Source organism: Durio zibethinus, chromosome 11 (assembly GCF_047325235.1).
Source record: "Durio zibethinus cultivar Kanyao isolate XHJ-2024 chromosome 11, ASM4732523v1, whole genome shotgun sequence".
In the NCBI taxonomy this organism is placed as follows: Eukaryota; Viridiplantae; Streptophyta; class Magnoliopsida; order Malvales; family Malvaceae; genus Durio; species Durio zibethinus.
In genome coordinates this window covers 23,714,200-23,727,575 of record NC_143172.1, presented here as the reverse complement: position 1 = coordinate 23,727,575, position 13,376 = coordinate 23,714,200, and the positions used below count along the sequence as shown (strand labels likewise).

Genomic DNA, 13,376 nt, shown 5'->3' with positions numbered 1-13,376 from the left:
AAGAATTCTAAAAGGAAAGGGATTCTTAATAGGCAAGTTTGACTTACAGGAGAAGAATTCTAAGAGGAGAGGGATTCTTAATGCGCAAGTTTGTATGGTTATAAATAGGTGAAGTCTCTATAGGGTTAGGTATGAGAAAAAGATGTAAGAGAGATGTAGGGTTTTGTGGGATAGACACCCCATAGGAGTATTGGGGCTCTACGTCTTATGGGTGTGTATGTTTATTTGTGAGTGGACTAGAGGAGACTGAGAGGGTCCACATAGGTATGATGTATGGGAACATATAGGTATGTGTTTGGTTGTGTTAAAAAGGTGCACAAGAGTTTGAGTTTGTGTTTGTTTGGGTAGAGAATACTTCATAGGACTAGAGGAGATTGAAAGTGTCTTATGAGTATTGATTGTTGAGTGGGATTGATGATATGATGTATGTTTGTAATTCTCTACAACTAGTGGATCTTGTTTCTCATCCGTGGATGTAGGTCAGTTAGACTGAACCACGTTAAATTATTGTCTCTTGTGTGTTTGATTTATTATTTGATTTCACTTCCGTTGGTGTGATTGGATTGGAGGCTTTTAGCCCAACAAATGGTATCAAAGCTGTGGTGATCCCCAACAAGCACACACACACACACATATATATATATATATATATATATATATATACATTGATTTAGTTTAAATTAAGTTTTAACAATCTTAATTAGGTCAATGCTTTGTTCTCCATTCTTGCTTGGGACAGTTTACAGTCATTATCTTACAGTAGCAAGTAGATTTTTTTTATGATCAAATTGCTTAGATTAATCAAAATATGATCTAGGAAAATTCATTTTAATAGTGGTCATTATTAGGGACTTGGTTTCCAAACGGTCGTACGAGCAACTTTAAACTATTGTAAGAATTGGAAAGTTGAAGAATAATAAAGGTAGTCCTATGCATTGGGTTATGGAGACTTAATTTGCTGGTTAATTGTATTAACTATAAGCATAAGGTGGGGTTGAAACTAGGTCAATTATACTACAATCAGCCATGGGATTGAGCATTTCATTTTGCAAATTTGGATTTTGATTTTAATTTTTGAGTGCATTCACTTTTATTTGTATGATTAACAATAATAATTGAGCTTACTACGAAGTAAGAACAATACGGGATTCATCCTCACCGTATAACTTTTGGTTCTTTAGGAATAAAGCATAAATTATGTATCTTAATTTATTGGATTGAGCTTAAAACTATGTTAGGATATGGTTCATCTTTCGTATAAAAAAACCCAAGTCTGCTCTAATTAAGAAGTGTCTCACAAAATCAAGAATAGTGCGGTTTGTTAATCCTAAAATGTTAGACAATTCAATTTTTTAGTAACTCAAATATTAAAAAATTGCACAAATCGAAGTCATGAATCAGCAAAAGTCCATACACAAGAAAATATATACTTTTATATTTTTTTGTATAAAGTAAGACGTTACAATTTGAAAATACACGAAGACATTATACGTATTAAAATTTATTAAATTATCTCTTAAATATGTTTACACGAAACAACTAATTTAAATTCGAGATTTAAATATTTTTTATATCTTGTCACAATCATATGCAAGCATTAACTTAATTACTATCTCTAGGAATTTATGAATTTTAATATAAGAGTTTAATCAAGAAACTAAACAATTAGTTCCAACCTGCAACTCCTCGTCTACACCCTGTACGTAATTTTTTTTAATTGCTTTGTAAACCTAAAATATCAACGCTGAAATGATTTAGATTGCCACATCGGTATCTTGTATATAGCATATAGCATTTCGTGTAGGCGTGTATCGGTATATAGTGTATCTGCATTTTTTTCATTCTATCAACTTGCATTTACTTATTTTTATTGCTTTCTTGCTGTATTAGAGATATATATCCACCACAAGGTCATTACCTAATTAATTAACTAGGATTTAATAATGTTTTTAATATTCTCAAAAAATTAAGCGACTGTTATGATATAGTATTAAATTTTTATTTTTAGTAACAAAAATTCAAATCTTGACAAACTTGAAAGTATAAAAAAAATTAAGTTGCAATAGCAACATAATTTTTTATTTTTGTTCATAAATATTAATATAATTAACGTTATCATATTAGTACGGAAGTCATTGCATTTTCACCATATTCTAATAATACTTCCCATTTGTATTCAACAACATGAATTATATATATATATATATATATATATATATTATCTAGTTGAATGTTATTCCTACTTCGCTTGAGACTTTTTTTTTAATTTTTATAAAAGAAAATTTTAAAAATTTTTTTTTTTAAATTTTTGGATTTTTTAGATTTAAAGAAAAAAAAAGTTTGAAAATCTTATATTTAGAGTTTTTTTATATAGTTATTTGTGTTGATTGGTTATTATTAATTTTTTCTTTTAAAATTTATTAGAAAATCTCAAATCTAGTGTCTTTAGTTTTTTTTTTTTAATTTTATATTTTGTTTTTAGGAGACTTTTTTGAAAAAAATTTAAATTCTAGATCTGACAAATTTTAAAAATTTTATTGTTATTTTTCATTGATTTTTTTATTGATTTTTTTTGTAGGTTATTTTTTCAATTGATTATTTATTTTAGTTGATTTTTTATGTTTGAATATATGGTTGAGATTTAATATATTGACTAGTATTAGGACTTTTTAGATTGATGAGTTTAATATATTTTTAGGGATTTTTTTTATTATTTAGATGTTTGGTTTGAATTTTTTTTTCAAAAAACTGAAAGCGCATTGTAATTGTCAATGACACTTTCTCCTCTCTAATCACCTCCTATTATATATTTTTTTAATTTTTATTTTTATTATAATTATAATTAAGCAAATAAATTTTTAAATAAAGTTTTCTTAAAAGAAAATTAAAATCTCACATAACAAGAGCTTGTCACATGTTAACATACTAATTTTTTAAGGGATTTTTTAAAAATATTTTTTAATTTAAAAATTTTAAAAAATTAACACATGACAAATAAAAAGCTTTTTTTTTTTTGTTAATTCATATTAATATTAAAAGAATTAATATGTATCACTCTTATACATTATCGGTCAATAATATAAAAACACTTTATTAATAAACAAAATTTAAACTTTTTAAGTCTTTAAAAATAAATATTAATAAATTTATTTAAAGTTAATTAATTATAATCAAAACTTTGCTCTTCTTCACCGCTTCCCTCTTCAATCCTTTGCCGTCTCCCTCATCAACCGTTACAATGGATATCTTTCTCGGCTTTCACTATCACTTTTCGCAAAAAAAAAAGAAAAAAAGCTATTATTTAATCGTTGCTTTGTTTAATCTATACCCAAAGGTGATCTTTTTTCTTTTCGTTTCATCTCCCTCAGATCTTTCGCTTCATTTCAAAATTTTCAAATTTTTTGCTTTCCTTTTGTGAGAAATTGAGAAAGATGGGCTTGTTTTAGCATTAGCCGGATTGAAATAAATATAAAACAATAAAAATGTGATTGTTATTTTTGGACTTTCCTTTGGTGGATCGGAGGAAGGAATCTAATATCTGCTGTTTTTCTTTTCTTCTTCAGAGCGTTAGATTTGTGTTCCTCAACTGTTGGTAGAGTGTAAGTGACCTCCCAGTGGAGAAAATCAGCAGAGTGATGACGAGAATTCAACTCCCACAGTGCATTAAACCTAAGCAAAGATATGTTTTCAGGATCATGATGATCAACCTGCAAAAGGAAAAGATCATCATATCCAATTAAGTAACCACAGCACAAGCACTTGAGAGAAAAACCAATAACGAAATATCAAAGGAAACTACCAAAAAAGGGAGAAAATTTGCAAATTGAAGAGAGAGACGATAAAAAAGAGCAAAGTTTTAATTATAATTAAATAACTTTAAATAAATTTATTAATATTTATTTTTAAAGATTTGAAAAAAAATATATATTTGATGCACTATCAGTATATAAATTTTATATACTATTAATGAATCAAATAATATCATTTTATTGATGATGTGAATCAAATGATATCATTTCATTAATAAATAAATTTTTTTTAAATTAAATTTTTATATATTTATTTTAAAGATTCATATTCATTTATTAATAAAATGATATAATTTAATTCACTGACGGTGTATATAATTTATCATTATATTATTAATTAATAATGCATAAAAATGTACATTGTCAATGTATGAAATATTAAAATAAAATAAAAATCTTGACACAACAAGCCATATAAATCTCGGTTTCTCAATACAAGAGAACTATTTCCCAAATAAATACGTTCCCAAAGGCAACCAATCTATTACTACCATGTCTGACCGATTTACTCCTTTCGCCAAGACGTCGACCATCCTATTAGCTCCCCGGAGCATATTGATCATTTTAACCTCATTCAACTGCCCCGTTATAAGTGTCAATGTCTAAGAAAATCTCTCACAGTCTCCTAGATCTTGAGTTGATCTTTTGACACCATGCTACTGCAACAAATTACTCTGATCCTTCATGACTAATCCAAATCTCTGATATTGTTTCAAATCAATTTTCATCACAACTTTCTAGTGCAAACTCAATAGCAAACAATTCAGCCATGTCCGTCAGCATTGAATTTTATAACACCAGTAGGAGAGGGATTCCACTGCATCAAGCTCCACATGTTTGACCCAATGGCCAATGATACACAACTCCGAGGATTGTCCCACCAAATTGTCTTTGAAATAGATACCTCATCGCGAATAACTTTAATCCAATACATCCAGCATAATTTGACTAAGTACAACAACTCCTCAACAGTCATTTACGTTTCCTCACATACTTACTCATTCCTGGCAAGTTTGCAAACCATCACAATATGAGATTGCAAGTGACTGGAGAATCGAAGCAGTATAAAGAAGCCTTTTATGAATTGAAGTTGGCATCATAAAAGGTTTGTCACATATTACCATATAATCCTTTAAAGAATAGTTTTAATAGTAAATTATGTTATGTTATATTGTTAATAGCACTTTCCTCTTCTTATCTTTTATTATATTTTTATTTTTTTATTATAATTATAATTATGATTAGACAAACAAAAAATATATTTTGAATTTTTCTTAAAAAATTAAAATACCACATGATGAGTATTACAAAATACAAAGTCGTATAAAACAAAAAGAGGGAGAAAAAAGTCTAAATCAATGATGATTAAGATTTTGAGTGTGGACGCAACCAATAAGTAATTATATTTGGCATTGATCTGAATTCTTTTCGTGTAGAAATCAACTTTCTAAATAGCTTTTCACTCTATATTTACGAAAAGAAAGAAACAGAGAAAGAAAGATTGATTTGTAGTAACAAATTGGACTATTTAACCACTTATATATAATAATATCATTGTATATTATGAAATTAGACAAAATATTTTATATTTTTCCCCACTTTGTAAGAAGGAAATAATATAAATATGTAAATTATATGAAAAATTAATATTATAAAGTGTGGATGTACATTAAAAAAAAAGTATAATCTGTAAATATTAATAGATTTTGACTTGTAAATAATTATTTTATATAGATCTCATCCTCGCTATCCTAAACATTACCTGATTTTCAACTTGTGTGAAGTACCCATTAAATTAATTAATGTAAAAAGTCCAAATCAAATATAAAAATATTTGTAAAGTGAAACAAAAAAGCAAGAATTTAAACTTAAAAGTTAAAATGTTTATGCTATATAAAATATAGAATGAGTGAAACAAAACTACTGCCAGAAGCTTATGACATAGAAATTCATTGTTATCATAATATCAAAGCAAGTATTGTCTCTTTTTTTTATTATTTTATATTGATAATTTGATAGGATATTTGTTTGATACTTTTTTTAAATTGTTTGGTCGTTACTGACTTTTAAAAAATAAGAAAATTTTTTTTATTTTAATATATTTAATATTAAAATTTAAAATTTTTTATAAAATCAAAAGTTTATAATTTTTAATGTCAAAAAATAATAAAAAATCATAAAAAATAAGAATTTTAAATGTTAAAAAAAATAAAAACATCTAAAAAAATAGATAAACATGAAAAAAAGGAAAACGAAAAGAGTATTATGTTTGAAAAGTTCATCGCATTCATTGGTGCAAAGTTTAGTAAAAACTTCAACACTTTTTTGTCTTATGATTTTGAAGTAATTAATAATAAGCGTATTTTTTTCATTTTAAATTCGAAAAATATTAATAATTATGATGAAATTGTACAAATTTTGATGTGCATATCAAAACAGAATACAAACAAATCATCACCGTCCATTGTGGCCAAATTCCTGTACAAGCACGAATCCTGAAACTTGAAGTGCTGAAAGATAACCTTGGAAGGCGACATCTTTGGTTCTTAGTTACTTGCCACATCTGTTTTGGAAGGAAAGCGATTCCAATCTCTCTAATTCTACATTCTTGGGAGCTTTCACAATGCATAGAATTGTATTGCAAAGAGAATTCAGAAGCAGAGCTTCCCAGAAGGCTCTAAGTTGGTTCAATTCTTTCTATCTTTCTAGGTATGTCAACTCTGTTGATCATAGATTGTGGAAATTGTTCAGTTTTAATCCATAGTTTTGATTATAGATGCTGGGGGATATCTGGGTTTCGTTTCTCTTTTTTAGAATTGTTCCAAGGAACCAGATTTTGTGATAATAGAGTTTATTCTTTGAATGGTGATGATCTGATCCGTTTAATGTGCTCTGCTCTAAGAGTAAATTAGATGTATTTCATTCATAAAAATACAAAAAGGGTATCTTCTCTTCTTTAAAGTTTAAACATTTGTAGAATACATATATTTATGTATATTGCTGCATTGAAAATTTGAGAATTTCACATGATTTTGTTATTTATTTATGATGTGATGAAACTTCTTTGCAACTTTTGTTGAATGTTTTATTTGCTTCTTTTTTCTGGGTTGATGGATCATATAGTTTGGAACCCTAAATGTTCCAAAACATAACACGGAGCTTTTTTTTGTTTTTTAAATCTTTCCCAATTTCCCCTATGCCAGGTCTGTTCATTCTTTACCTTTTGCGACTGTGGAAGCTGAAGGGATTTCAGGTTCTCAACCTGCTGAAGTACAAAATTTGGGTAGGTACTCCCATTGTATCAGTATTTTTTTGTTCATAATGAAAACTCTGAAAAATTATGTTGTCCGGTGCTTCTGAGAGACATTGATTTAACCTTTTTTTTTGCCTCACTTTGTTTAAAACTAATATTGGATTCATTTCCCCCATGGACCGTATTTTGTCAGCATACAATTTTGGTGATAGAACTGCATTTTAATCAAGTCCAGAGATAAGCAATTTCTTGTAACATGGAATGTTTCTGTTTTTAGTGAAAGGTAAATGGACAGGATCTGCAGCTTGGAACACGCTTGTAGACCCTTTGAATGGAGAACCATTCATTAAAGTTGCAGAAGTAGATGAAACTGGAATTCAGGTGTGCCCATTGGATATAATGTGTTTGATGCTCGTATTGCCTCATTACAGACAAATCTCTGATAAAAAGTTTACATTATCTTGACAAAAGCAGTTCATGTCTGGATTGTCAGGGTCCTTATACTTCAATGAGTTTTTTCCAATTGGCCTCTTCACTACCTATTGTTTGCAAAAACAGTTTATTCATGCCTTAAAATATTTGAGCTAAGTATCTTATAACTGTGTAATGCAGCCATTTGTAGAGAGCTTGTCCAAGTGCCCAAAACATGGTTTACACAATCCCTTCAAATCACCTGAGAGGTTGATGTTACTTATCCTTCTGTTCCATATCTTTCCTTTATGCTTCCATATATATTTTTTATGCCTTTATTTAATGCTAGTAGTTAGCCAATGTGTGCATGTTTGTCCGCATGTCTTTTTAAAGAAATTTTACAAAGATTATCCTTTAGCAGTTTTCTTTTATTTTTTCTATAGATATCTTTTATATGGAGACATATCTGCTAAGGCAGCACACATACTTTCCTTGCCAAAGGTAATGTGCTTTAAGCAAAACAATTTAGTCTTTTAAGACATATCTTCTTGATTAAGGCAGGCAATGTCATACCGTAATGCTTATGGTTAATATTGATATTTGGTATCAAATTGTTTTTTTATTTTTTATTTTTTATTTTTATGACTTTCAGGTGTCTGACTTCTTCACTAGGTTAATACAAAGAGTTTCTCCTAAAAGTTATCAGCAGGCCTTTGGTGAAGTTTATGTCACACAAAAGTTTCTTGAGAATTTCTCTGGTGATCAGGTATATTATGATCACCTTACTTGAGCCTTTCTAGTTGCATCAGCAGAGTCATCTACAGAAGGTGATCAATGACAGATGACAAATATAGTATCATGTTCCTTTGCAAAATTGCCTTCATGAATATATAGTTTCTTCATTTAGAATGGGATAGATATCAAGACTAGAAATATTCCTGAAGTCCATACCTGTGATAAAAATTCATCTCTTTCAGTTATGATCTGTGAAACTTTTACTAAGGAAGTTTTTATTAACCTGTTCCTTTTATTCTACATTATGGTAGGTCCGTTTCCTAGCAAGGTCTTTTGCAGTACCTGGAAATCATATAGGACAGCAAAGCCATGGGTACCGTTGGCCTTATGGTCCGGTAAGACATTCTCTTACTCATGGTTGGTTCTCATCATCAGAAAAGCACTTTCACATCTTGGTGTCAAAAACATTTGTAAGAATAAAGCAATTGGCTTCTTGTCGACGAAGGAAAATTTATTAAGTGTACTAATTTAAGCAATTTTCACCATCTATATTAGTTAAAATTAACCAGAAATTAGCTCCTCTAAGTACTAATTAACTGAATAGAAGAGGAGATGAGGAAAATGTGTCTTAGAATGGTTCCTACCAATTATAAAGTTTATATAGCTAGACTATCAATAGTATCAATGCACTTTAGAGCTTTTCATAGATTTGCATTATAGGATTTTACATGAGAAAAGAAGCTTTATGATAGGATTGTTGTAATAAGATTAAATTTACTCTTCCTATAACAGTTTAATGATCAGACCACATGATTCCTATTTAATTTTAACAAAACAATAGCGTAAGTGGTTCAATTTTGTAGCTGAGAATAGTAATAAAGCTAATGCATGTTATATAATTTCTGGAAAGAATTAAATGATAATAAAAGATCAGTCAATCTCTGGCAGCCAGATTCTCTGGTGATTTTGTTGCTTAATGTTGTCAAGGCATGATTTATTTGTTATTTGTTCTTGAAGTGAACCTTGTTTCACATTGCAGTGAGTGATGAGGGGTTACTGTCATTTCTGTCCATAGGTCCCTCCCTGGCATTTGAATATTTTAGAATTTCATATTTGTCACAGTAGTTGATCATATTTCTCATAGTTTCTGAAATTGAAAAATAATAATGTGCAGGTTGCTATTATTACTCCCTTCAATTTCCCACTGGAGATTCCTGTACTTCAACTGATGGGAGCACTCTATATGGGCAACAAACCCGTTCTTAAAGTTGATAGCAAGGTTTACTACTAGAAGCTTGGTTTAGTTGTCATTCATTGCTTTAATTGGTACTTTGATGGTCTATTATGAGTTAGTAATATTTTGAAACCTCTTTCTGTAGGTAAGCATTGTCATGGAGCAAATGATGCGTCTGCTTCATTATTGTGGGCTACCAGCAGATGATGTAGACTTCATAAATTCCGATGGGAAGACCATGAACAAGCTGTTGATGGAGGTTGGTTATTTTGAGTACAAATTATCTCTCTTTTACTAGTTAAATACTTTTCTTAACCTTGTATCAGGTTATATAACTTCTAAAGAGCACAACCCTTGAAGCACTTCTAACATTTTTTCATTCATTTTGTTTCAATTATTTTCCCTGTTTTCTCACTTGTTTTTAAGTTCCAATTCTCTTTAACTTTGTTATCCGCCTTTCTTGAGCCATTTTTTGACACTTTTCCCAGCCATCTCCTAGAAGTTCTAAAGAGTGGAGCAAGAGGAACACATACAGGGGGTTAGTATAGGTGGTAATGGATTTTGGTTATGAGAGCAATACTCTTTGCATGAAAGCCATTCTTTTGTATAAAGATATTTTCTTTTTTCCTTCATTTTTGCTTCCATTGAAACCACCACCTTTACTTTCTGGAAAGGCTACTATATATTTATTTTAGGAGAAAGCTTTTGTAATATTCTTTAGCTTAAGCCCACTAACCTACGATGTTTCTTTTAAGCAGGCAAATCCACGAATGACCCTCTTTACTGGCAGCTCTAGAGTGGCAGAGAAATTGGCTGTTGACCTGAAGGGTCGCATAAAACTGGAAGATGCAGGATTTGATTGGAAAATTCTTGGACCAGATGTTGAAGAGGTTCCTTGAAAACAATTTACAATCGAGTATTCCTTTCTTTTCCAAAGTCTAAACTGGTGTTGGATATTTCATTTTGTCTTTGAATGGCAGGTTGATTATGTTGCATGGGTCTGCGATCAGGATGCATATGCATGCAGTGGTCAAAAGTGCTCAGCTCAATCAATACTATTCATGCATGAGGTTATCAACTTTTATTTCGAATTTTTGCATTACTTTAGCCAATTATTACATATGAATGTAAGATAACTCTTCAGTCTTATTTGTAGCACAAATGTTCTGTTTTTTTATTTTGAACTTCTGAAGTTTTTTCTTTTTCATATTCTTAGTAATGTGTATATTCTTTTTTAGAATTGGTCAACAAGTTCACTCGTATCTAAAATACAAGATCTTGCTGAGAGAAGGAAGTTAGCAGATTTAACTATTGGTCCTGTCCTTACCGTAAGTATGCTTCATTTATTGTATGTTATTTTCTTATTATCAGTAGGGATTACTAAGAATCATATTTAACATTGTATCAATATTTTTTACCCTTTTAAGATATATAGTAATGTCCAAAAAGAAATTGAAGTTGAAATTCTAGAAATCAGAATATAATTTGATCAAATATTTTGTATGCTATCAATTTGAAAAAAAAAAATCCTAATAAATTGATCGAATGGAAATAGTAAATGTAGATTTTGGGATGATGAAAAGATACCAAAATTTGGCTGTTTGCCAAGCCAGTTAAATTAAAAAGGTAGTTAAGCTTGCCCAAGTCAAAAACTACGTGCTTAGTTGAACTTGATTGGAGTATTCTTTTTCTTGCATTAATGAAACTAAATGTTATTGATTAACTTAGTGATAGAATATACAGAGACTTACCACCCCCCCTGGCGCGTGGAAAAAAAGGAAGAATATAACTTGTTGATACAACATAATCAGTAATAATCAATTGTAGATCCAGGATTTTGTTTTTTCGGGAGTATCCACTTATAATATATATAAGAAACTACCAATGGATTTTCCAATTGTTGATGAAAAAGGTGTTTACGGGGTGTTTTTTAGGGGTGATTAGGGAAAAATTTTCTTACAAATTATTTTATTTTTCAATTTTTGAGATATCCATGAACACCCTAGTTCAAAAGGTAGTTTCACCTCAGGCAATAATTTACGAGTGCATTGGTCAGGCTTATTTAAAAAACTTCTCTTGTTTTGCACTTCTAATATCTCATCTTGCGTATTCTACTATTAATGAGTTTATGGGTCTTCTTACAACTACAATGAACTTATTGAAAGCTTAATTGGAGAGAGTAACTATGTATCAATATGAAAACAGAGTTGTATCTCAATTTTTAACATGTCATAGATTTTACCCTCCTTATGCTCCTCTTTTTCCTTACCTACACTGCAAATAAATGTGTATACACACTCACACCCACAAACAATTATATATAATTCAGAGTTTGGATCCATCTGAAATTTTGCATTGTTTAGTTTGATCTGTCCATAACCAAAAATAGAACTAATAAGATGAAAGATGCATGGCATTCTTGATTTTATTCATAGTTTTCCATCTCTGCTAGTATTTTTGAATTCTGACATCTTCGCTGGAAGTACTTATTTGTATTCCATCTCCCCCTTTTATCTGTATAATATGTTGCAGGTCACAACTGAAGCAATGTTGGAACACAAAACGAAACTGCTTCAAATTTCAGGTTCCAAGTTACTTTTTGGGGGTGAACCCTTAGAGAATCATTCTATTCCAACCATATATGGTGCTCTGAAGCCGACTGCCATTTACATTCCTCTTGAAGAAATTTTAAAGGAGGCTAATTATGAGCTTGTAACCAAAGAAATTTTTGGGCCATTTCAGGTATAACCATTTAAGCTATGCAAAAGATGGGATGCTTATCCTTTTAATATTTTCTGAATAAAAGAGGCAAAAATATTGATTAACGTATTTGCTTGTAGATTATAACTGATTATAAGAAGGATCAATTACCGATGGTATTGGATGCATTGGAACGAATGCATGCACATCTAACTGCTGCCGTGGTCTCAAACGATCTGATTTTCTTGCAGGTAAGACTTAATCATGTTGCAATCAATAATTTTAGTCACAGTCAGTTCTAAATATGAAATTTCAAACTTTATTACTCAAACTTGAATGGTCCTTTATTTGTTCAGCACATAGTAATTTTCATCAAATGCAAATCCACAGGATGTTATTGGAAATACAGTGAATGGGACAACTTATGCTGGACTGAGAGCAAGGACTACTGGAGCTCCACAAAACCACTGGTAAGTTAAAAAAAAGAATTAAAAATCATTTTCATGTATAACAGCATATTTGGTAGTAGGAGATGAAAGTGGAAGGCTATGACTACGATAGGTACAAGGAACAAAATATGGAGTGAAAGAAAATGAAAAAAAAAGTTGTAGATGATGAAGTCGTAAACAAAACAACTTTTCCCTTTAACTGTTGTTCATTCTTGCAGTAGCTTTTAAATCTAAATAACAATGGTTGTGGTGTAGGTTTGGACCGGCTGGAGATCCAAGAGGAGCAGGAATTGGGACACCGGAAGCAATAAAGCTGGTTTGGTCATGTCACAGGGAAATCATATATGATTTTGGTCCCTTGCCAAGGGATTGGGAAATCCCACCCTCAACTTGAGTAGTGATTTTAGTTATCAATATTTAGAGATTCATCTATACTTTTGCTGGTGCCATTTCAGTTTAGAAATAAAAATTGACAGGGAAATTTTTGTTTTCTTTTTTTCTTTTCTTTTCCTCAATAAGAAATACTGACATTTTTCAATTTAGTAGCAACTTATTGATCTTGCTGCTTGCTAGTATGTGTAGTCTTAGTTTTTGGAAGTCTACCTTTGATGCTCATATAAACTCCATGAAGATCCAAGTTACATTTGGAATGGTTTTTGTATTTTTCCCCATTGTTTCTCAAGTTCGAGATTCTTAACATGCAGATCAAGAATACAATCTAGGGATAGCAATAGATTTCCTTAATTAAAATAAAATTGGAGTTCTATCCTATCTCCCAAAACCCT

At 30.2% G+C, this 13,376-nt stretch overlaps 1 protein-coding gene across 1 annotated transcript; it reads left to right on the top strand.

The window, feature by feature from the left end:
* The first annotated feature begins 6,265 nt into the window (after positions 1–6,265).
* ALDH12A1 (aldehyde dehydrogenase 12A1) lies at positions 6,266–13,129 on the top strand. The gene is made up of 16 exons (XM_022880289.2): positions 6,266–6,518; positions 7,013–7,092; positions 7,340–7,443; positions 7,675–7,742; positions 7,917–7,974; positions 8,126–8,239; positions 8,520–8,603; positions 9,383–9,487; positions 9,588–9,701; positions 10,201–10,332; positions 10,423–10,512; positions 10,681–10,770; positions 11,975–12,184; positions 12,283–12,393; positions 12,533–12,612; positions 12,847–13,129. Exons 1-16 carry the CDS (start codon positions 6,433–6,435, stop codon positions 12,983–12,985), a joined length of 1,665 nt encoding a protein of 554 aa, XP_022736024.2. The 5' UTR covers positions 6,266–6,432; the 3' UTR covers positions 12,986–13,129.
* Positions 13,130–13,376: the final 247 nt, after the last annotated feature.

Bases quoted from the DNA above. Each gene is read 5' to 3' on its own strand.
- ALDH12A1 (XM_022880289.2), top strand. From the start codon at position 6,433: ATGCATAGAATTGTATTGCAAAGAGAATTCAGAAGCAGAGCTTCCCAG. The intron at 7,444-7,674 runs GTGTGCCCATTG...TGTGTAATGCAG, and splicing joins TAGATGAAACTGGAATTCAG to CCATTTGTAGAGAGCTTGTC. The intron at 10,771-11,974 runs GTAAGTATGCTT...AATATGTTGCAG, and splicing joins CTATTGGTCCTGTCCTTACC to GTCACAACTGAAGCAATGTT.